The 25,935-nt window shown below is 37.9% G+C and overlaps 1 protein-coding gene across 3 annotated transcripts in view; it reads left to right on the plus strand.

Moving 5' to 3' along the window:
• The window catches only part of ADGRB3 (adhesion G protein-coupled receptor B3), an 862,679-nt gene that overhangs the window by 354,565 nt on the left and 482,179 nt on the right, over positions 1 to 25,935 (plus strand). For all 3 annotated transcript variants that reach the window (XM_062187566.1, XM_062187568.1, XM_062187567.1), the window contains 2 exons: positions 297 to 403; positions 18,123 to 18,317. In XM_062187566.1, coding sequence (XP_062043550.1) covers positions 297 to 403; positions 18,123 to 18,317 — 302 coding nt within the window. The remainder of the gene's footprint in view (positions 1 to 296; positions 404 to 18,122; positions 18,318 to 25,935) is intronic.

Consider the following 25,935-nt stretch of genomic DNA (forward strand, 5'->3'; position numbering starts at 1 on the left):
GAAGTCATGCTTTTTCTCCTATATCCATAAATAAGTCTTTGAATAAGCACTTAATGAAATAATTTTAGTGAAATTTCCATAATGAAGCGAATGAAGGGACCTAGAAAATTTTGCCGATGTAATGGGTTCTTAGTGTGACTAATATACATTATAGAAATCATCAAAATTATAATTTCATGTGTATGTTTTTTTGAAAGCAAACATATATAATCCCAATTTTTAGCCTGCCTGCTAATTATGTGATGCCTTTAAGCATCCCTGTTATAAAGCTTTTTTCTGTTCTTTGTGACACACAGGCACCACTAGCAGACGCTGCTCTCTCAGTCTTCATGGAGTGGCCTTCTGGGAACAGCCGAGCTTTGCAAGATGCATATCAAATGAGTACAGACACTTGCAGCATTCAGTAGGTGCAAAGCCAGCTTTAGTACTTGCTCTGTTTAATTTTTAACGATTACTGTGTGAGAATTTAACCTTCTACTGTACAATCTATTCAGCAAAATCTGTGAAAAAATGTATAAAGGAAAATGAACTGTGATAGTTAGCTTATTTTTATAAGTCAGGGCTAACTTGTTTGTTCTTAGGTCCTTGGATTTTTATGGAGCCTGATATCTAAATGAAAGAAATCTTTGTTTTATGGGGGAAAGACTTGAGCAAAATCTGTTATTCAGTTTTATGTATCAGAGTTAAATTATATATTATGATTCACTTACTATAGATCATGATTTGACTTACATCAAAATGCCATTCATTTTTAAATGAAATTCATTAACCTTTCAGTAGGAAAAAATACTGAAGCTGTGTCACAGGTAACAGGTTAACAAATTTCTTCCTGCATTTTGATATTGAGACATTAAAAAAAATCTGAAAACCAAATACTGTCAAATATGTATACATAGCAAATCAGTAATTGAGTTGATGGATATTAACTACATACAGCCTTACATCTGTCATATATGGGTATGTATATATACACATATATATTAACGTGACTGTCAGTAGTTGATGATTATTTGACTATATACTTATAACTTCTGTTATAAGTATATATTTTTAATGTTTAAATGTTTATTATATAAATATTGAATACAAATATGAATACAATTATGTACTGCTTGAGTGGTCAAATAATCATCAGTTCAATTACTAACTTGACAAATAAAGGTATTAGGTAGTTTTTGGTTTACAGATCTTTATTTGTATTTGCATGCATACACACACACACACAAACATGTATATAGATACAATGGCAAGAAACATTGCATAGTTTTATAACAAAAATGGAATATTAAACTTCTAAATTGCTAGAAGTAACTCAGACCATTGTAATTCAGAATTAAATATAAGAACTTTTATGAATTAATTTTTATGACTTTTATTTTCCCAAATTTTAGATATTAGACTTTGTTGTTTGTAATTCATATTCAATTCTAATTTTGTCATAGTAATGAATGGGAATAATTGCATAGGTTAAGTAAATTATAAGCCAATCCTGAAAAATTTGTTAAGAATGAATAACTTTACTTTTCTTGCAGAATTTCTTTTTTACTTTCTAAATTCAAGGTTTTGTACAGAAATATATCAATGACTTTGCATTCTATAAGTACAGGACATCTAATACTAGGGACATATTCTCTCCATGATATAGAAGAAATTAAATCTCAAATTATGAATCCCCTAGAAGCTATTAAGTCAGTAGTTTGACAGCCAATGTCCATACCTGTTGGTTTGGTAAGTAATCTTGTAAAATCAAAAACATTATCTATGAGTTCAGCTCCTACAAGTACCGAGCACTTGATGAGGCACTTTTATAAATAAACTCCAATTCTCACAAACCTGTAACGTGGATATTCCTGCCTCAGTTTCCTCGGAAACAAAATCTGCATGGCAGCAATCCACTTGAGAGAGGTAAACGTGAACGTTACACACAAGCACAGGTTTTTGTTTTCCAAAGCTTAATCTTTTTTCTGAATGTCCCACAACCTCCTGAAATAAGTCTGTGGGTTTGAAATCATCTTCCCTAGTCTCTGATGCTAGGGGCAGTATTTTCTGGTTGCATATCCTTAAGAAAAGTCATATTATTTCACTCAAGTCTTAGTTTGATGTTTACAAAATGGAAATGGTACCATCATGTTAGCATCTAAGTTTTGCAGAAGGAACAGATGAGATACCATAAATGTTTGTAAATTGTAAAAGGATGTATAACTATGAGACATTAATGTTTTGTGAATGAGGAGACAGAAAAGCTAGAGACCAAGAGACTGAAAAAAGGAAAAGATAGAGAGTGGGAGAATAGATTTGCTTTACTTTTCCCCACACTCTCTATTCCTAGTTGAATTTTGCTCCTTTGCAACAAAGCGCCTCACATTTCCTACATTTTTAACCACTGCCTTATTGCACAAAATCTCAGCACACTGCATAAAAATGGTAGTTCCTTTTATTACTGCATCTTATCTAGAAGAAACAGAAAAACAATAGTCATCATATTTTTGTTTACATCAAATATTTATTACACCAAAAAATATGTAAATCTTATGGTTTCTTAAATGAGTAATTAAAGAACAAAGATACCAGTTCAAGGTCCAGCTGGTCAGGGCAACAAGCAGAGGATTTTAGTTTTCAAAAACTCACCAATTAACTGAGGGTGAGTGAGCCTGAGAAATAAAAGTTCTGCAAATTTTATGTAATGCAATATGGCTGCAAGATGGCAAGTGAGGGGGAAACAGTGAAAAGCTAGTTCTTAATCCCAGCTGAACATTATACTCACATGCAAACTCTTATCCACGAGGAAGCTTGCCAAGACCAATTAAAATAGAATTGTTAGCAGGCTATATTACACATTTGATAATTTGTTATTAATAATTACAAAATTGATTTGGCACTCACATGTATGTGTGATCTTACGTAAGTATCTGCCAGGGACTGATTCCAGGACTCCATTCCCCACTTCCACCACCACCACCACCAGCCTTGGCCATGTGGTTCCAGAACTGAAGATGCTCAAATCCCTTATATTAATGCTATTTATGTATAACCTAAGCATATCATCCAATATACCTTAAGTAATCTCTAGATTGCCTGTTACATCCAATATATTGTTGGTGCTATGTAAATAGTTTTTTGTATTATTTAGAGGTACAAAGTCTGTACATGTTTAGCACAAACACAGGATTTTTTTCAAATACTTTTATGTTTAGGATTGTTACAACTATGTGTGATCCAAATGTATTTTTTTTTCTTTTTTGACAGGCAGAGTTAGACAGTGAGAGAGAGAGAGACAGAGAGAAAGGTCTTCCTTTTCTGTTGGTTCACTCCCCAAGTGGCCGCTGCGGCCGGCACACTGCGCTGATCCAAAGCCAGGAGCCAGGTGCTTCCTCCTGGTCTCCCATGCGGGTGCAGGGCCCAAGCACTTGGGCCATCCTCCTCTGCACTCCTGGGCCACTGCAGAGAGCTGGCCTGGAAGAGGAGCAACTGGGACAGAACCAGCGCCCCAACTGGGACTAGAACCCAGGGTGCCGGCGCTGCAGGCGGAGGATTAGCCAAGTGAGCCGTGGTGATGGCCGATCCAAATGTATTTCTAATTACATGGCCCTCTCATGAAATAAGATGGACACCTTTTTTGTAACTATCCAATACATAGCATCTACTGCCTTTTTATTCTTGTTACCAACCTCCAAATGATTGTCAAGCATCTTCACTCCCTGAAGTCAAATAGTCATTATAAAAATTGAATAATGCCAAGGAAAGTTAAAGGGCATTGCATCCTTTAATTTAATCCTCTTAATTTTATTCATAACAATGTGTTAAAAGTTTTGAGGTCTGAATTCAACTCCACAATTACAAATTTTTAAGCTTTTTCAACTGTCTTAACTTTGTACATTAAATTATAGGTTTAGAGCAAGTCTAGAAAACTGTTTTTTGCAAGGACAAAATAGTAAATAGTTTAGACTTTACATGACATATTAGTGCAAGAACAGCTCAACAAAGCTGTTCCAGAAAAAATTTTATAGAAAACAGGTAATGGATTAGATATGACCCATAGGTTATAGTTCACTGATTTCGGCACTAGAATCTGTATTTCACTGTTTTAAAGGCTTTTATTATTGGTTTTTAAAAGATATCTTTAATTTAAAGGGAGGGGAAGAGAGAGTGACAGACAGACATACATACATTCCATCTACTGTTTCACTCCCTAAAAGGCCTTGACAGCTGGTACTGGGTAAGGCTAAAGCCAGGATCTTGGAGCTGTATCTGGGTCTCTTACATGGGTGGCAGTAGCCCAAATATTTAGGGAGCTGGATCAGAATGAAAGCAGCCAGAACTTGAACCAGTGTTCCATTATAGGGATGCCAATGTCTTAGGCAAGGGGTTAACCTACTGGACCTCAATGCTACCCCCAATTGGATTTTTTTAAATTACAACTTTTGGGGCTTATGCTGTGATGTAGCAGGTAAAGCCACATCCCATATAGGCCCTGGTTCGAGTCCTGGCTGTTCCACTAATGCACTTGGGAAAACGGTGAGAGATTGCTCAAGTACTTGAGCCCCTGAACACATATGGGAAACTAGAAAAAAGTTCCTGGCCCCTGGCTTTGGATTGGCCCAGCTCAGACCGTTGTGGCCATTTGTGGAGTGAACCATTTGAAAGATCTCTCTCTCTCTCTGTCCCCCTCTCTCTGTAACTCTGACTCTCAAATAAGTAAATAAATCTTTAAAAAATTAAAATAAAATGATAAGTTTTAGAAATTTTCCATTGAAAAATGAATATTTTGTCATTTTTTTCTCATACTTTCTTTAGCAGTGAAGGCATAGTAATGTAAAGTTCATTATCAGCTAAGTCTAATACTTATCTTCATCTGAGTTCATTCTTTTTTCTTTTCAATTATCAGTCATATCTTCTTGCCTCTTTAATATCTAATAGTTTTTAATGGAATATCAGACATGGTGTAAAAGAAATATAGTTTCAAGACCATGTTAATGTTCACCAGAAAGCATCCTTCTTTTCCTTGGTTGTTCACATACACTGAAGACTGGAATTGATAGGAGACAGGGCACTTTTGTGTTTGGGTAAAACTACATCTACTCAGCCCCCTTTCCTCCACTGTGTCTCAGATAGGCTTTGAATGGAAAGCTTTTATGTGCCCATCCCATCAGCATTGAGAAGCTGTGGAAGATTCTGCTCTGCCCTTCAGGCATTCCTAGCTCAGTGATCTAGCTTTTCTGCCTCAGTAACTTCAGATCTTGGTGCTTAAGGTTGAACTACTCCTTCAGTAGGCATTTGTGTCCGAAGTTCTTACAAGGATAGAGAAAATAATACTCTGCATTTGATTAGTTTTCACCCTAACTCCTAAGTTTCCTACACAGGCCAAAAAGTCAAAAGCCATCTTATGGGGTAACATCCCATCCAAACATTTAGGGTCCTTCAAATGTCCAGTGTAATCCTCCAGCCCTTGGCAAACAAACAGCAATAGTCTGTCTCCTACCCTCAAAGTTTCTGCATGGACCATACCTGCCTTGCAAGTTTTTTTCCAGATTTAACAAACCTTCCTAAGAGATGGAAAAATGGTTGAGAATTTTGATTTGCTTCAGAAGGCATCTTGGCTTTCTGGAAATTAGTTTCTTTCATTCTCAATGCTTCCATGTTTCTCTGGTGTCCTTAAAAGTGTGATTTTTATAATTTCTGTGGTGTTTCTAGTTGTGATAGGAAGAGCATTTTCTTATATGAATTAAACGTTATACTAAACCAGTGAATTTCAGCTGTCTTACAGGGGAAAAAAAGCATCTTTGGGCACATACAATTGTACTTCCTGGGAAATTTTAAAGACATCTACTATATAGATGCATCAATGAAATGCCTCTTATATGAATTTTACTCCTTTTAAAAAGATTTGTTTATTTATTTGAAAGGCAGAATTACAGAGAAGGAGAGGCAGATGAAGAGAGAAAGGAGTCTTCCATCTGCTGGTTCATTCCCCAAATGGCCACAATGGCCAGGGCTGGGCCAGATCAAAGTCCAGAGCCAGGGGCTTCATCTGGGTTTCCCATATGGATTCAGGGGCTGGAGATTTTTCTGCTGCTTTCCCAAGCACTTTGGCAGGGAGCTGGATCAGAAATGGAGCGGCCTCAACTTGAACTGGCACCCATATGGGATCCCTGCACTACATGTGGCAGCTTTACAAACTACACCACAACGCCAGTCCCAAATTTTACTTTTTTTATTCTTATCATGTTGTACTAATTTTTTCTATACAAATCCAAAATATTTTCAGACTCCCCCCAGAGTATGGAATTAATTTGAATTGAGGAAGAAATGCTAAAAGTTAATATTAAGCATTGAAATTCACTGAATTGAAAATTAGTCATAGAATTATTTTAATAGAATATAATTATGCAGAGAATTATGTTGAGACTAATACTAGAGAAAAAATATTACAAAGTAAAATATGCTGTGGTATTCTTTCTTTTCTACCCTTTAAATCATTCTACAAATGTTCACTGAGCTTTGATAATGTGCTAAACACAGTACTAAGAACCTGGGAGTATACACACACAAATACAAAATAAAGTAAATGTAAAAAAAAGATATAACAGTTAACAGATTGTGATATATTAGGGGAAATTAGCAAGCACCAACATGGGCAATGATGTTTGGGGGCTATTTTAGATAAGAAAATCAGTGAAGTTTCTGTGAATAAGTGACATTTGATATTGTGATTTGAGAGATGTATAGGTCTAAAAATGCAAAGGTTGAAGAAGGTGAGTTTGTCAAGGAAATGAAAGAACATTTATTTGGAGGGAATTAATATAGAAAGATTTTGAGGTATTTAAGGAAGTGAAAAAAGGCTCACTGGCCAGAGGGAATAATTAAGATGAAGGCTGAAGAGCTAGGTGGGGAAGGATTTGAACTTCACCATAAAGCCTTTTCTAGGTGTTAGGATTTTGTTGTAAGTGTGAAGGGAAGCCACTGGGAGTAGAGGAGTGATGTGATTTAATCTAACTAAAGGCGCCTTCACTGTTCTGAGGAGAATAGGCTATAGGGTGGCAGAACTGAAAGCTGTGAAGCCTGCTGCAGTAACCATGTGAAAGCTGATGGTATCCTTTATGAAGCTTTAGTGGTCACATTTTGTGTTCTATGATGTTATTTTCTGAGATGTGGAAGGCAAGACCATGAGGGCTAGCTTGGCACAGGTGGGATTTGAGTTTGAAAGGGTTGTTTTTATTCAATATGAAGAGGATAATTGAATATGAGTGTCAAACTTCAGCATCAAACTCCTGGACGGGAAATAATTTTCATAGGCACCACCACAAAGAATTGGAGATGAGGAAGTGAGGAAAGGCCACATGGTCATCTCTTTCTACGTTGTGATGGTGATTGAGAGCAGGAGATTGAGGGAGTAGTTAAAAGGAGAAAGAAGGTCAAAGCAGATTTTTGAACTGTTTTATTTTAATTGGGGAGTATTTGAATATTGTATTTTCAAAGAAATGATCCAATAGAAAGAAAAAAAGCAGAATTTAATGAACGAGAAAATTAAGGAAGATTCAAGAAGTCAAAAGGAGCTAAGATCTATAGAAAAAGTTAAAAAATAATTTTGGTAGAGAAGATAGTTATTCCATTTTTTTCTAGGAAGAGCAAAAAAGATGGAGAAGATGAACACAGGGAAAGCAGCTTAGTAGGTTTTGTGTATGAAGGATTATGGGTTTTTTCATGTGATGGATTCCTTTTCTCCACTAAGTATGATACAGAATCATTAGCTAAGAGTGAGGATTTAAGAGGAGATGTGTGTCTTCAGGGGAGATGAAAACGTGTGAAATAGTCATTCCCAAGATGTTCAAAATAAGCCTATTTGAGAATTATAATAGGATTACGAGGCTGCCTTAAGTACAATCTGGTTTGAAATAAGGAATTTACAGTATAGCCAGTTTAGTTGTGATTTCTCTTCAGCAATATTGAGCTACGTGGATGCAGGTACAAAGAAGGCACTTATTAGAGTCTTGCTATTCTAAATGTTTAAATGTTTTCTTTCAATTTTTTTTGTTTTTGTTTTTGTTTTTAGGACCAGAAGAATTAACAGTACCCAAGAGCTTATGATAAATGTAGAATCTCAGACTTTGTACTAAACCTGCTTAATTAGAAACCACATTTTGAAAAGTTCCCTTTGTGATTCATATGCACATTAAAAAATTGAGATGCACTGTAATAAATTTTATTTAGGGTTGGAATTTTGTTGAAAGAATTAAAGGAGTCAGCTAGGGGCTTGAAGATGTAAAGTGACTTTACCTCCTTACCATCCTAAGGCATAGTTTATAGTTGATTCTGACTTTCCTCTCCTGGGCACACCAAGCAGACTGGAACCTTTCAGCCCCCGGAAGCCAGGTGTACCCATGTAGTCAGGTGATTGTGTATGGGAAGTGATCTTTCTTTCATGTCAGGCCTGAAGATGTCAGAGCCAGTGCAAGATCTGTTAACATACATCATCTCAAGCCACTGAATGACCATGAAGAACAGAGCCTCTCTAATGGTGTTGGTTGTTGTTTTCAGGCACTGAGATTTTGGAGTAATTTGTTGTCAGAGTATGACCTATCCTACTCTGGCTGATGCACTAGCTCTAAAATTAGAAAACTTAAGTAATAGAAATAGAATTGAGAAAGCTTTAGAGAAATGCTAAGTTACTTAGTGCCATGCTTCCATTAGGGGGTTCCTGAAATCTTGTGACCACTATCCTGCTTTGAGCTCATGGAGCATACCCTAATTCTATCCTATGACTCAAAATATTGAAAACATCTGGATTTATTTGGTGCTCATCTAATTTACATATGCCTTTTGCTCAAGAATTGTGCTTTTGTCAAATTGTAGCCATAAACTCCTAAACTGAAGCTTGTTGAGTTTCCTCTGGATAAGCATACTTTACTTGCATTCTCACTTTGGAAACTTAAAGATTTTATGTACCCTTCATACTTGACTTGGTTTTTTTGATGAATCAGTTTATTCTTCTAAAAATAACTAAAAATCCTCAAATTCCTGCCATCCCATCTCTGATTTCAGAGATCTCTCAGACAAAAAAAAAAAAAAAAAAAATGGAATTTTAGTGCCTGGTTGGCCAAATGCCATTCAAACCATAAGACAAGTCATATAAGTTTTTTTTTTCTTTTTTTGCAGAAAAATTCTGGTCTAAATCTTATTATATTATCTCTAGATAAGAGTTGCCTTTTCTAATTTGGACTCCTAGCCTGAGTCAACTCTGAGGTGAACACAAGTTCTTTATACCAAATAGAGAAAAATATAAGAAACATTCATGTTCTTGGACTTCAGGTATATCTTTAATTTTTAAGATTTATTTATTTATTTGAAAAGCAGAGATACACAGAAGAGGAAGACACACACAGAGAGAGAAAGAGAGAGAGAGAGAGAGAGAGAGAGAGAGAGAGGGATCTTTCATCCTCTGATTCACTCCCCAAATGGCTGCAATTGTTGTGGCTAGGCCAGGCTGAAACCAGGAGCCCAGAGTTTCCTCTGGGTCTCCAACATGGGTGCAGGGGCTCAAGAACCTAGGCCATCCTCCGCTGCCGTCTCAGACATATTTGCAGGGAAGCTGTATTGGAAGTGGAACAGCTGGAACAGGAACCAGTGCCCATATGGGGTGTCAATATCACAATCTGTAACTTATCTTCTATGCCATCTTCTTTTCAATACAGGATCCTCTCTGTCTCTCCTGGAGATTCCAGATAGATATGTAAATAATTTAAGATTATCACCCATTGAGTGACTTTGGTCTTCAAAATTGACAGGATGCTAAACTAAATCAAATTATGTATACTTAGATTCTTGCTTTCTGAAAAGAAGATTCATGTATAATTATCTTTAATTGAAGCCACTTAGAACTGTGAAAACCTTTAATATACCTTACAGATGGACTGTAGGAGTTACTGCTGAAAATTATATATAAATATATGATGTTTAAAGTATGTCATTTGCACAGAGCAACTATGATAAACCTTTTTTTGGATTCACACAATAGAGGCAATTGTGGCTGGCTGTGGGTGGCATGAAATGAAATGAATAAGGTTATTTCAGAAATATGCCTACTCTTTAGACCATGACCCCCACCACATCTCTATTTATAGAGCAGGGAGGCTTAATCCAGAACTATGAAGAGCAACTATTTTTAGACTTGATTTTTATTCCCCTTTCACTGTTGATCTTGTCAACAGTACTAAATATGAATGACACAGAAACTTTTAAGGCTTGTCCTTTGCAGCAAAATTGCTCACATAGTGTTGCAATGTGAGCAGGCATAATCACTTATAATTATAATTTTTAAAAGTACTATTTAAATTATAAAACCTTTTTGACACTGTAGTGACTAAATGAACAGAATTTAAAAATACTACCCACAAGAAATAGAGTCCTTGATGTATCCTTTGGAGCATTCTTCTCTACTTGAATAAGATAACCTACAAAATCGTTTGTAGATATTGGTAAATGGTTTCAAAAGCATGTATGTTATATTCCAAAATAATAACTACTGCTCAAACAATTGACAATACTTCAACAGTCTGGTAAATTGCTTCAAGTCTTGTTTTTTGTACTCCTTTATATGAAGATTTAATGTCTCCTCAAACATGGTTGAGAATGATTTTTAAATATTTAAGAATTTTGATGATTTCTAACAAAGGGACTGCAAAAACCTGAGTTCAAAATTTAGTAGATAAGTACATGGATTCTGAAATCATTCTACCTGGACTTAAATTTCAGTACAACCATTACTTAGGCGCTATGCAGTGCTGGAGCCTGCGTTTAACCATGTTAAAATCTCCGCTCCTTCATCTGTAAATGTAATTATTGCACTTAAACGGTCATTTTAAAATTCAAAAGGTACTTCATGAAAAACCTAGTCCTAATCTTGTCATATTATAGGCACTGAACAAATGATATATTACCAGTGTTTTTCTTTTGTAAATATAATAATTATATACCTATAATTATAGTTGCTTAAAATTTGTGAAATCACTTACCTGTTCATATTAATTGGATATTATTTAAAGGCAATTCTTCCAGGAAATATGAAAGTTCTCCCAAGTATTATATATTTCTTAATATTAAATAATCTTGAACTGCTGTTTTTACTTTGTCAAGGTTTGAGGGTTATAGTACACAAAAGAATAAAGGAAATTCTTCTGTAGATTCAGTTCCATTTTGCAAGCCCTTTGAAAAGATACCTTTGTATCTTTTAGCAGACAATATACTAGAGATTAGAGGGGAAACAAAGATGAATAACAAACTATAATCCCTTTAGGGGGTTTATAATCTAGTTGAATGGATAAGATAAGAACACAAGCACTATAATAATGTTAGATAGAGCAAGATTACTTCTATGGAGCTTGAAAGGAGAGATCATATCATGGTTGCAGTTTTCTAAAAAGAATTCATTATGGAGAAAGGAAAGATATAATTGAACAAGAGAGTTTAAAGTTATGGTGGAGCAAATAGGGTTTGTGAAGTACCAAGCAGTTCAGACTGGTCAGTATTAGGCTACATGCAGCAGTAGTGAAAGAGGGGGGTGGTTCAGACTGTCCTTCATGGATCATAATAAGTTATACATAAACTAAGCAAGTATCTATCTCTAAAAACTGAGTTACAGCTGAGCTCAAAACATAGATAGGGAAGCCCATAGACCCTAAAAATTAAGGGGAGTAATTCAGAACTACAAGGAAAAGGGAACTTTGTTGGAGTTTCAGATCATATGCAATCCCTAGTTCTTGGAGCTACTGACATGTCCTCTCCTCCACAAGCCATAATGCCACACCAAGCCAGCTGCAACAAACTGACCGTGCCTTGCTGCTTTGGCATTGTAGACTAGAAAAACCTATGCCCTCCAGGCCTAGGATGTATCTAGGAAATTTATAATTCTTCGAAAATGTGGGGGGAAGGCAGGCCCCGTGGCTTAACAGGCTAATCCTCCGCATTGCGGCGCCGGCACACCGGGTTCTAGTCCTGGTCGGGGCACCGATCCTGTCCCGGTTGCCCCTCTTCCAGGCCAGCTCTCTGCTGTGGCCAGGGAGTGCAGTGGAGGATGGCCCAAGTGCTTGGGCCCTGCACCCCATGGGAGACCAGGATAAGCACCTGGCTCCTGCCATCGGAACAGCGCAGTGCGCCGGCCGCAGTGCGCCTACCGCGGTGGCCATTGGAGGGTGAACCAACGGCCAAAAGGAAGACCTTTCTCTCTGTCTCCCTCTACTGTCCACTCTGCCTGTCAAAAATTAAAAAAAAAAAAAAATGGGGGAGAAAAAAGCAAGAAATTACCTTTTTTTTTTTGACAGGCAGAGTGGATAGTGAGAGAGAGAGAGAGAGAGAAAGGTCTTCCTTTTTGCCACTGGTTCACCCTCCAATGGCCGCTGCGGCCGGCGCATCTCACTGATCCAAAGCCTGGAGCCAGGAGCCAGGTGCTTCTCCTTGTCTCCCATGGGGTACAGGGCCCAGGGACTTGGGCCATCCTCCACTGCACTCCCAGGCCATAGCAGAGAGCTGGCCTGAAGAGGGGCAACCGGGATAGAATCCGGTGCCCCAACCGGGACTAGAACCCAGTGTGCCGGCGCCGCAAGGTGAAGGATTAGCCTGTTAAGCCACGGCGCCGGCCAAGAAATTACCTTTCAAAAACTGAGAGTTCTAATCTGAACCATGAACAGATGGAATTAACATGAAATTAGCATATATTGATCCAGAATTATTGAGCTTCAGAAGGAGTCCCCTACCCCAGAGATACAGACTCAAAACTACTGTCTAGCAAACTCTTTCACAAACCAGGGAGTTTAGGCTTCCAAAGGGTAAGTGCAACCCACTGGATATGAATTTATTATGATTACAAATACCATGAGCCAAAAACACCATTAGGGAAAATCAGCATATTCAGGATCAGATTTAGCAGAAATTAAAAATAGAAAGTGTGGGAAAAATTATATTTGTTTAAAATAATTTAGAGATAAGAGAAAATAGTTAAATGATGGAAGACTGTGAAAATAATTAAATAGAACTTCTAAAAGGGAAACATACTGTCATCGAAATTAATGAATAGGATAGTGAATTAGATCTAGCTGAAGACAAAATTAGTGATCTAGAACATGAGTGTTGAAGACCAGTGCCCGATCCATCTCATGTCCATTAAGAAAAGGAGGGATACAATAAATATTATGAACAAAGATGATATTTAGAGGAATTTGAAAGTGCAGATGGGAGAAGACTTAACAGTCACTGAATGTCCACTTTTAACCTCTATCTTTAAATTAACCCATTATAACACCCATGTGGCATTTTCCCAGTTTTTTCCCACACAAATAAAATGATCCTAGAAGAAAGGTAAATAATTTGTCCACTGGTCTGATGTGGTAAGTGATACAACCACAATTTAAATCCAGGTCTTTTGGCTCCATCCATTTTTAGACAACATATTAGCAAGATTTCCAGGAAGAATGCTTAGTAGGAAATTGGAAAGTTTAAATTGCAATATGAAAGATATATTTCAAACTAGACTTACTACTCCTCTACCAGGGAGAAAACAGCAGGTGAAAGGAAGTTATCAATATACAAACTCGATATTTGAATAATATATTTAATAGGTTATATTTTTGAGAAAGGGAATTACTAAACTTATTAGATGCCATTCAAATATCATAGCAATAACTAGAGGGTTAAGCTAACAGACAGACAAAAGAAGAGAGCCAGAATTTATATTAAAGGCCATTTAAATTGGCCGGTGCCACAGCTTACTAGACTAATCCTCCGCCTGCGGTGCTGGCACCCCGGGTTCTAGTCCCAGCTGGGGCACCGGATTCTGTCCCAATGGCTTCTCTTCCAGTCCAGCTCTCCGCTGTGGCTTAGAAGGGCAGTGGAGGATGGCTCAAGTGCATGAGTCCTGCACCCACATGGAAGACCAGGAGGAAGCACCTGGCTCCTGGCTTCGGATCGGCGCAGCGCGCTGGCTATGGTGGCCATTTGGAGGATGAACCAACAGAAGGAAGACCTTTCTCTCTCTCTCTCATTGCCTAACTCTGCCTGTCAAAAAAAAAAAAAAAAAAAAAAAAAAAAAACCATTTAAATTATATCAAAGCTAAGATGAGGAAACTAATTTGGAATCAACTTCATAATCTAGAAAAGTGAGTCTAGCAGATAAGGTTGAATTTGCCTTTTAGAAAAAGGTAGTAAAAAGGAAGCAAAAAGTAAAAAAAAAAAAAAAAATTGAAGTTTGCTCACGCTGTGAAAAGAAAAATCAAGAAAGTGGAAATTGTTTTTCAATTAGTCTACGTGGAAATGCATCTTATCCAAACAGTGTTTATACTTTGTACAAATGTTATGAGTAGTCTACACCAACGTGACAACATATTACAAGGTGTTTTTCCTGGGTACTTTGTACTGACAGTGCCAGAAAGGACGCTAATTAGAGCCAATTGTGAAAGCTGATGTTGTGATCTGGGCACCTGTGTGCTAAGCCCAGGGACTGAGAACAACTCATTCCACATTAGGCTGCTACACAGCTGTCAGATGGCAGTGACGTGGATTTATTACTGACTCAGACTGGGTTTCAGGCTGACCCAGATTGGGAACACTGGCTTTCCTATCTCTGATTAGTAGAGCCATCCAGTGCTTTCTGTAACTATTTTTATTGCAAACGGAGAACATGTCTAAATGTTTTATTCTTCAAAATTCAAGTGAATGTTATGGTGCTCTTATTTGACAAGAAGCATACGTTAGATCTGTAAAAGTTAGACCCCTCACAGGCATAGGTGTTGGATGAAAGAATAATAGATGAGGGACTGACTTGAGGCAATTGGGTATTATTTACCTTGGCAACCATTGCTGCCTTCTCATGGAGAACAATTTAAGTCCTCTGCAGCTCTGAGGATCACAGACGTGAATTATATTACTAGCACAAAATTGAAGACTGAATTTTATGACGTTTTAAAGGCTATACCCTGTTAACACTTCATTTGTCTTCAAAATGTTCTTCACTCTCCGTCTAGTGAAGTAGACTTTTTTTTTAAAGATTTATTTATTTATTTGAAAGGCAGATTTAGAGAAAGGTAGAGGTAGGAAGAAGAGACAGACAGACAGACAGAGAAAGAGCTTCCATCCGCTTGTTCACTCTCCAAATGACCACAATGTCCAGAGCTGGGCCAATCTGAAGCCAGGAGCCAGGAGCTTCTGGGTCTCCCACATGGGTAAAGGGGCCCAAGGGCTTGAACTGTCTTCTGCTGCTTCTCCAGGTGCATTAGCAGGGAGCTGGATCCAAAGTGGAGCAGCCAGGACTTGAATCAGCACCCGTAAGAAATGCCGGCACTGCTAGTGGCGGCATTACCTTGTAGGCCACAGCACCGGCCCTAAAGTAGACACATTTTAACCCACAAGCTGTCCCGGTTAGGGTGCCGGATTCTGGATTCTGTCCCGGTTGCCCCTCTTCCAGGCCAGCTCTCTGCTATGGCCTGGGCAGGCAGTGGAGGATGGCCCAAGTCCTTGGGCCCTGCACCCCATGGGAGACCAGGATAAGCTCCTGGCTCCTGCCATCGGATCAGCGCAGTGCACCAGCCACAGCGCGCCGGCTGTGGCGGCCATTGGAGGGTGAACCAACGGCAAAAAGGAAGACCTTTCTCTCTCTCTCTCTCTCTCACTATCCACTCTGCCTGTAAAAAAAAAAAGAGAGAGAGAGAGAGAGAGAGAGAGAGAGAGAGAAGAAGAAATCTCTAGGGACTGAATCACGCAGGGTACTCAGACTGTGGTGATGCAAGATGCTTTTATGTACATGTAGTAGCTTCTGTTAATTCTCTCCTGATTGTGTGATTTCATTTGAATTAAGAAAATGATTTTTAAAGATCTATTTATTTATTTGAAAGGAAGTTTGGCACAGAGAACAGGAGAGACAGAAAGATCTTCCATCTGCTGCTTCATTCTCAAATGGTCACAATAGCCAGATTTATGTTAGGCTGAACCAAGAGATAGGAACTCCATCCTGATTTCTCACATACTTGTTGAGCAACATACTAGTGGCCTACATACTTGGACCAGATTCCACTGCCTTCCCAGGAGCGTTAACAGAAAGCTAGGTCAGAAGCAAAACAGGTGTAGCTCTAACTGGCAGTCCTATAAGCAGCAGCTTAACCTACTGTGCCACTGCACTGGTCCCAAGAAAATGATTCTCAAATGTTTTTCCCATACAAGTGTATTTTTCAAATCTTAGAGGAGACAAGATAAAATGAGTCTCCAGTGTACTCACCTATATAAATAATAATCTGCAAAGCTGAAACCCGAAGCAATAGGCCATAAAACCCTTTCTGTTATATTACAACCCAAAGGAATAGTTGGGACATAACAACTGAATACACTCTAAAAAAATTTTACTGTGTTATGTGCCTAGGCTGTGAATAAAACAGTAAACTTCTCCTCAAGATTCAGAAAGACTTCTGAGGCAGAAAAATAAAGTAGCAAGGCATTGTTATTCACTGCGATAAGAGGGATGCATGTATAAAGTGAGACAGCAAAAGGGAATTATTAACTCTGCTTAGAAGAACAAGAGCTAAATCTGAGTGATTTTTAAATAAGAGAAAATGAAAGGGAAGAAGGTAGAATAAAGCAAAAACATGAGGCCATGGAACACAGGGCCTCAACAGAAAATTGCAAGTAGTTATCAGTAATTTGGTAGTGGGGCTGGATTTCAGGCCAGTGGTACATATTATTGCAGCAACACAGCTCCTGCTCTGAGGATTAGTGTCCTTATGATTATCCAAAGCTGTGTCTCTATCATGATTGAATGTGCTAACATCACTCCATAGCAACTGGCACTGAGACTAAAGAGATAAGTAAAGGCTAGATCATTTATGCATGCTCATCATTTAGGGATCAGTCTGTGGTTGATGTCTACCACTGAAGGGAGATGGAGAAAAATGAAAGAAGAAAATGGGAAGAAATAAACTGCTTACATTCATTTCTTAAGCATAACACAAAGGAAATAAAGTATGTCTCTGAAAATGTGTATTTTACCAATATATAATTTGGACATTTTCATAGATAACAAAAAAAATGAAATATAGGGAATATCAAGATAACACTTTGGAAAATATGATCTTCAGAACATTCTTACTTTTTGATTAGCTCAGATGGATTGCTTTAAAGAATTTATTAGCTTTTTTAGAGGGAAGTTGATAATTACAATTTTTACCCTTTAATTTTTCTGTTTCAATATTTCTCTGGTATATTTGTTCTTTACTGTTTCATGATTTTTAAGTTAATTTTACCTCAGATTTAACAATGGAAGGATGAAGATTAGCCTTGTAGAAAATTAATCTTTTAGTGAAACTATAATGGATCCTTGCTATGTCATTATCTCTCTTTCCTTTCCATTTTACATGCTAGGAAATGTTTTTTCTTCCCTCAGACTGTAATATAAGTAAACATGAGAATTTAAAATCACTTCTCTGGCCATTAATCTAATTTAATTTCTGTATCTCAAGATTTTGTTTACTTCTGACAACCAAGCAGAAAGATTTTCTGGGTTTTTTTTTTTTTTTGCTTTTTTTATTTAAAATTATAAATCTGTAATCATCTAGCTTTCAATCATGTCATAGCAAATTTTTAAAGTTTAGAACTAATTTACTAAACTAAAATTTTCCTGTGACAACTTTTTTGCTGCTATATGATACATTTATTTTAAGAAGTAAGGCAAAAGTTATTAAGCTCAACATATTAATAAACAAGGATATTTTGAAGTGTTTTTATTCTCCATCTCTGGTCATACCTTACTAAAAAAGAACTCATGTTTACCACATGCAAAAGTATTTTGAAATACTTTACTCCAGTTAAAAACCTAAATTAATACACATTTTTCCCAATGTGTTGAGTTATATATTCCAACCACAAGAGGCAACTCTTTCAAGCCTGAGAGAAGATATCTATTCATGAGTTTTTATCAATGGATGTTCTCCCACCTGAGTGTGGGACACACACAATTTCTAATTGTGAAATCCTCCCAAGTATTGCAAGTCTACTTTATAATTGTGCAATTTTAAATACAGTTGTTAGATGAAGATAAGTAGTGAAATAGTAATGAAGATTCTGATGTTTATTCTCCTCTTTGACCATCACAGATTAAAGAGCACCTTGCTAAGGGACAGAGAATGCTGGCAGGTGATGGAATGTCCCAGGTAACCAAGACACTGTTGGATTTAACTCAGAGGAAAAACTTCTATGCAGGAGATCTTCTGATGTCTGTGGAAATCCTGAGAAATGTGACAGACACGTTTAAAAGGGCAAGTTATATCCCTGCATCTGATGGTGTCCAGGTAAGGGAGGCAATTCAGATATCAGTGAAAATGGAATCTGTGTTTAGTCCTCCATGAAATCAATGCTTCCGTCTTGGAGGCAGCTTCGACTGGAGAGATAGAACATTAACTCCTAGAAGGAGGTGGCAGTGGAGGGGGTGGGGGATATCCAGGTTATGCTTAGTGTGAACTCTGGAAATGACCTCAATTCTCTTGGTAATTCTGCACCTCAGTGTCCTCAGCCATAAAATGCACATGTCATACCTCAAGGAGAAACCGAATGGGAATGTGTGAAGTGCTTTGAGCCCTCAGATAAAAGGTGTTATAGAAAATTCAAGGTGGTGTAATGGATATTTTATTCCCACATTTTCTATTATCATCTTACCATAGGAGACTATGAAAAGTGCATTAAACATAATGAAAGCGCATCAGCTATAACATACAAAGAAGATAGAGTTTAAGGTTTGGTTGGGAGTTTGCTATTGGGGGGAAACATTTAATTTTGAGGGACCATTGACTAAAAATATGAGGAAAATAGATAATTGTTTTGTATTGAATAATAGGGAATTCCATAACTGCTCCCAGCATTTTTTTTTCTTGTTATGGAAGACTTTTAGAGCAATATCATTTGTTTCATAATAAAGCTTAAGTACTCACCCAACTTCAGTATTGCCTTTTCTATTAACAAAGCTTGTTGAAAGGCAAACAAAGCATTTTAATACAACCTCAGTTTGCATTTTAAATTAACTCTTTTTGTGCTATAGACTAACATACACTCCTGCCAAGAATGTTGAGTTGATTTCTGCATTTCCAACATTATGTTCTTCCTCTATGTCTGCATAAAGTTCATTAAAATAGAGGTTGGCAAAACTCCCAGATCAGGTATTTTTTTTCAGCTTAATCTTCATTTGGAGGTTTTATTTGCATTTCAGTTGGAGGAGGCATTATTTTTGTTGTTGTGGTAGTGCTGGTAGAGTTTTTGTTTGATTTGGTTTGGTTTGAATTAATTATTGAAGGAAAGAGGAAAAGAAGACTTTTAGAAATCATGAAATCATTCATAAATGATATTGATTTTCTGATTTGAATAGAAGTACATATATTGCTAATATATGCTTTCCCTGCTGAAAGCAACTGCTGTGAGATTAGTGCAACAACCTATATAATATCAAGAATGTCCATTTTCAAAACTGTAATTGTCAAAATATATTAAGAAAGTTGAAGAGATTAACACCATTGATCATTTTGAAGATGCTATTTTTCTTACAAACAGTTTCTAATTTTAAAAAGCTAAGTAAGCCAACTATAACTTTCCCCGCATTTCTGAATAATTCTATTAGCATTTACATTAAAAATAACATTTGAAGTCCTTACCAACGACTATAAATTATAATCCCCCCAAAACCCAGACAGTGTGTTTATAGTTGGAATAGCAGGCAGGATACTACACTAAATTATCTCTGACTCTCAAGAGTATAAGACTTTATGTTTTAGATGCTGAAGTTCAAGCATTAAAGACCACCAAGTAACAGGGATTAAGATGACGGGAGTAGGGAAGGAGTTTGCTGCTCTAGTCTAGGAGTAGATAGTTTTAAAAATGTGGAAAGAGTGCAGTCTTAGCGAAAAGTTAGGGAGAAAACAGCAGAGGAAACTACGCAAATTGGAGGGACACAGTAGATCTATATGAAAGGTGAAGACACAACTCAGAACTCCAGCAGCCAAGAGCTTCTGCTCCAGTGTTGTAGAGTGAGATGAAACCAGACTGCAGCAGCCCAAGCCACTGGCAAAAAGCTGCAAGAAGAGCCTAGAGGGAATTCAGCTTAGAGCCCTGTGGGGGACAGTGTATCCGTCAAACTAGAGGAGAAAAAACAAAGTGGGAGCATGTTTTCATTCTCCCGAATCATCCTGAAGTGGCATTCTTTAACAAGGTAAGAGAGCAGGCACCATTTTGGACATACCTAACTGCTGTACCAGCTCATGTCTGTGCCCAGCAACCAGCCAGGTGGAGACTCCTGAGTCTACTTGGAAGAACAGATGGGGATGGGTGCCCATGTGAGAGGCTTGTATGCCCAGACTGTGAAAACACTGCAGCAGCATGGGAGGAATCAGGGTGTGGCTGGGACTTTGGTCAGTCACCAGGGGAGGCTCCACATGATCAGGGCTCCCTGGTTACCTGGCAAGATACATTACTGGGGAATCTGAGCTTACATTGAGGACTGCACAGATCTTTTGTGTGGTTCTTGTGGCAGAGTGGATGAATAATGTACCCACTGGGGCTAGCGCCTAGGCACTGATCTCCTTTGAGGAGAGGAGCTCAGCTGAGTGTATACCAACAGGTAAGAGTAAACTTCCCCTCTGATTAAAAGAGAGAGAGAGAGAGAGAGAGAGAGAGAGAGAGAGAGAGAGAGATTAACCATGCCAAACCTGGGTGTGTCACCTCAGACACGCCCTTCACCCTGGAGCACTGGGCAGAGCTCCTTGACCACACCCACCACACACATCTAGGTACTCTCTGAAAGCAGACACTTCTCTAATCCACTCAGACACAGTCCAAAAGTAAAAGCCACCACAGTGAAAAAAACCAAAGAAACCAATGAGTATCTCCACAACTGATGAATGACAAACACACCAATTCAAGAAACAAAAATAAGGAAAACAACATGACGCTCCCAAAACAGAACAACACTTCAGTACTAGATTGTGAAAATGATGAGACTGAAGAAATGCTAGAAATGGAATTCAAAAAATTGATCATAGGATTACTTAGAAGTAATCAGAAGCAAATGCACAAACTAATGAAATCCATACATGACATGAAAGAAAATTCCTCCCACAAAATTGAGATCTTAAAGAGAAATCAAAATGAAATCTTGGAAATGAAGAATTCAATAGAACAAATAAAAAATGCAGTGGAAAGTCTTAACAACAGGCAAGAAAAATAAATTTAAGGGATAAAAATTGGGAATGAAGAAGTCAAACTACCCCTATTTACAGATGACATAATCTATATATAGAGGATCCAAAAGACTCCACCAAGAGACTATTAGAACTTATAGATGAGTTTGGTAAAATAGCAGGATATAAAATCAATACACAAAAATCAGTAGCCTTTATATACACAGACAATGCCACAGCTGAGAAAGAACTTCTAACATGAAACCCATTCACAATAGCTACAAAAAAAATCAAATACCTTGGAATAAATTTAACCAAGGATGTCAAAGATTTCTATGATAAGGATTACAAAACATTAAGACAGAAATAGAAGGAGATGCAAAACAATGGAAAAATCTTCCATGTTCATGGATTGGGAGAATCAATACCATCAAAATTTCCATTCTTCTGAAAGCAATTTACAGATTCAGTGTGATACTAATCAAAATACGAAAGACATTCTTCAAGATCTGGAAAAAATGATGTTGAAATTCATATGGAATCACAGGAGACCTCCAATAGCTAAAGCAATCTTATACAACAAAAACAAAGCCAGAGGCATCACAATACTAGATTTCACGACATACTACAAGGAAGTTATAATCAAAACAGCCTGGTACTGCTACAGAAACAGGTGGATAAACCAATGGAACAGAATAGAAATTCCAGAAATCAATCCAAGCATCTGCAACAAACTTATATTTGACCAAGGAGCTAAAACCAATCCCTGGAGCAAGGATATTCTCTTCAACAAATGGTTCTGTTAAAACTGGATTTCTACATGCAGAAGGATGAAGCAGGACCTGTACCTTACACCTTACATGAAAATCCATTCAAAATGGGTTAAAGACCTAAATCTATGACCTGATACCATAAAGTTATTAGATGGTATCTCCAACGGAGAAACCTGCAAGATATTGGCACAGGCAAAAAGTTTTTGAAAAAGACCTCAGAGGCACAGGCTATCAAAGCCAAAATTGACAAATGGGATTACATTAAATTGAGAAGCTTCTGTACTGCAAAAGAAACAATCAGGAAAGTGAAGAGGCAAATGACAGAATGGGAGAAATTATTTGTAAGCTATGCAACTGATAAAGGATTAATAACCAGAATATATAAAGATATCAAGAAACTCCATAACAACAAAACAAACAACTCAGTGAAGAAATGGGCCAAGGACTTAAACGGACATTTTTCAAAAGAGGAAATCCAAATGGCCAACAGAAACATGAAAAAAACAGTTCAAGATCACTAGCCATCAGGGAAATGCAAATCAAAACCTCAATGAGGTTTCACCTCACCTCAGTTAGAATGGCTTTCATACAGAAATCAACAAACAACAAATTCTAGTGAGGATGTGGGGAAAAAAGTATCCTTAATCCACTGATGGTAGGACTGTAAGCTGGTAAAACCACTATGAAAGACATTTTTGGAGATACTTCAGAAATCTGAATACAGACCTATCCTATGACACAACTATCCCAATCCTTGGAATTTACCCAATGAAATGAAATCAGCAAATAAGAATTATCTGCACCCCCATGTTTATTGCAGCTCAATTCACAATAGCTAATGGAATGCATTCAACCTAAATGCCCATCAACAGAAGAGTGGGTAAAGAAATCACGGGGTATGTACTCTATGGAATGCTACACAGTGGTAACAAAAAATGAAATCCAGTCATTTGCAACAACACGGATAAATCTGGAAAACATCATACTTAGTGATATAATCCACTCTGAAAGGGACAAATACCACATGTTCTCCCTGATCTGCGATAACTAATAGAGCACCTAAAAGGAAATCTGTAGAAGAAACATTGACATTTGGAGAAGCAATGACTTGAACAGCCCTTGTCTTGATTGTTGAGGAACAGTTTTTGTTTTTTCTTCTTTTTTTATTTTATTTTATTTTATTATTTTTTTTTTGACAGAATGGACAGTGAGAGAGAGACAGAGAGAAAGGTCTTCCTTTTGCCGTTGGTTCACCCTCCAATGGCCGCCGCAGTAGGCGGGCTGCGGCCGGAGCACCGCACTGATCCGATGGCAGGAGCCAGGTGCTTATCCTGGTCTCCCATGGGGTGCAGGGCCCAAGGACTCGGGCCATCCTCCACTGCACTCCCTGGCCATAGCAGAGAGCTGGCCTGGAAGAGGGGCAACTGGGACAGGATCGGTGCCCCGACCGGGACTAGAACCCAGTGTGCCGGCGCCACAAGGCGGAGGATTAGCCTAGTGAGCCACGGCGCCGGCCCTATTTTTTCTTCTTAATGCTATTGGCTGAAGCTCTTTAATTAACATAGAGTTAATCATATATATATATATAAACTCATTTTAAAATAGATCTCAGTAAAAAATAAGAGTGGGAATAAGAGAAGGAGGAGGAAGTTTGTTAATGTAAAATTCTATAGTTCTTTATATATTCCTATGGACTTACTTCAAAGGGTACAGTTTAAAAACTTGCCATCAGACCCCAAATCCCATTACACTGAATGGTAAAAATGCTTTCTTAAGTGTTAAAGTGACTATATTAAATGTTTTTTTTTTTAACTTTTATTTAATGAATATAAATTTCCAGTGTACAGCTTATGGATTACAATGGCTTCCCCGCCCCCCATAACTTCCCTCCCACCTGCAACCCTCCCCTCTCCCGCTCCCTCTCCCCTTCCATTTGCATCAAGATTCATTTTCAATTCTCTTTATATACAGAAGATCAATTTAGTATAAAGATTGCAACAGTTTGCACCCACATAGAAACACAAAGTGAAACATACTGTTTGAGTACTAGTTATAGCATTAAATCACAATGTACAGCACATTAAGGAAAGAGATCCCACATGAGGAGCAAGTGCACAGTGGCTCCTGTTGTTGACCCAACAAATTGACACTCTAGTTTATGGTGCCAGTAACCATCCTAGGCTGTCGTCATGAGTTGCCAAGGCTATGGAAGCCTTCCAAGTTTGCCGACTCTGATCATATTTAGACAAGGTCATAAAAGACAGAGTGAGGGTAGTAACCAATGATCCTAAGAGTGGCATTTACCAGGTTTGAACAATTATACAGCATTAAGTGGGGAAGAGGACCATCAGTACACACATGTTGGGAGTAGAGCCATTGGTGGTAGAGTAGAGGTTATGATTACAAAGGAATGAGGCCCAAGTGCACTAGACAGGGCCTAGAACAAAGGACAGAGTCATTATTAGAGGAGCTAAGAAAGGTGCTGTCTAAGCTACAATTAAGTTTTCTGATTGAGAGGCAAATAGAACCTGATAGAAGGGGCTTGATAATAATCTGGTGGGCTTTAGGCCTTGTAAGTTCAGAGGCCCAGACCTATCTATCTCTTCACATGGGGTACATCCTAAGGGAGGTGTGAACCTCCTAGGGGAAGGCACTCTGTTGACTTTCATTACTTGGCTGGCCTAGGAGGAGAGCTGGCCAGGTCAAGGCAGGTGGCATCTCTAACAAGAAATTTACAGTTCTGCCTGCAATGTTGCTGACCCTACTTGACCATCCCCTCAGCTGCAGTGGTCCCTTTGGAAGTTGGGCTGAGTGAAGGGCTTTTCAGCTTAGAGCCAATAAGATCTGTGGCTCTGACCTGGGCATCCTTCGACTCCAGGGCAGGTCCATTTCCAGTGATCCAACTCTTGGCAGAGCTGCCAGGGCTCTTCACAAGCTGACTTCTGCTGAAGCCCAGGCTTACCACATTGAAAGCCACTGCAGTGGACTGGCCTGTTGGGTCTCCTTGAGGGCAGATCACTGTACAGATCAGCCATTAATAGGCCTGCCACCCATTGCTTCTGATGCCGAGCTTTCTTTTCCTCCTGGTTTTTGTTAAAGCAGACCAGAGGATGCAAGTCAAGGGAGTGCCCGTTTCCCATCTCTAATCTTCAGTGGCCTGAACTACAAGTCTATAGTCACAGGCATGTTCTGTAGTAGTTTTTCTAAGGTAGACAATGCCCATGAGGAAAATTATATTCTCACTTGAAAACTTTCTTTCCCTTTGGTCTGAAAGGGAGGTTTTTTCTACTTACTGTATACTTTGCTGATGGCGAAGTGAATCTAGCTATGAGATTATTATTTAAGTTCTTATTTTGGCTATGCTATTGCAGAAAAATGTTAGCCATCTCTTTTATAAGGTCTAAAGATTAAATTGTGCATCCTACAGATTCCTTCATAATAGAATTAGTTTCCTACCTTGAAGAGAATAGAGAAATGAAAGAACAAGTTGGGCTTAGAATAGAGAAGTGAGGGAGCAAGTCCTAGATCGCTTGCTGACAATAGCAATATCACATGAATACTTAGCAAACCGTTTCAACCGTTAGATAACAACTTAAGAAAACATTTACCAGAAGGTCCAATGCCTTCTATAAATTTTAAGAATCATGTATTTGAAAACACCTCTTAAATATCTAACATGGTGTAGTTTGTTTAGCCAGTAAACTTAAGCACAACCATCTAAAATGTTTTTAGTTTCTACCAACAAGTCTAAAACATATGATACACAGATTCAGGTCACACAAATTAAAATGTATCTTTGATTGATTTTAGCAGCTTAAATTTATGGACAATCTTATCTATAAGCCATTTAAAATAAAACTCTTAATAAAATTTCCTATGTGGACATACAATATGTACACACATATAATATAGCATAATAGACAAATATAGCAATTTTAATAATAGCTTTTAAAATCTTTAACTCTTTTTGTAGA

This window comes from Lepus europaeus, chromosome 3, assembly GCF_033115175.1.
Source record: "Lepus europaeus isolate LE1 chromosome 3, mLepTim1.pri, whole genome shotgun sequence".
NCBI lineage: Eukaryota > Metazoa > Chordata > Mammalia > Lagomorpha > Leporidae > Lepus > Lepus europaeus.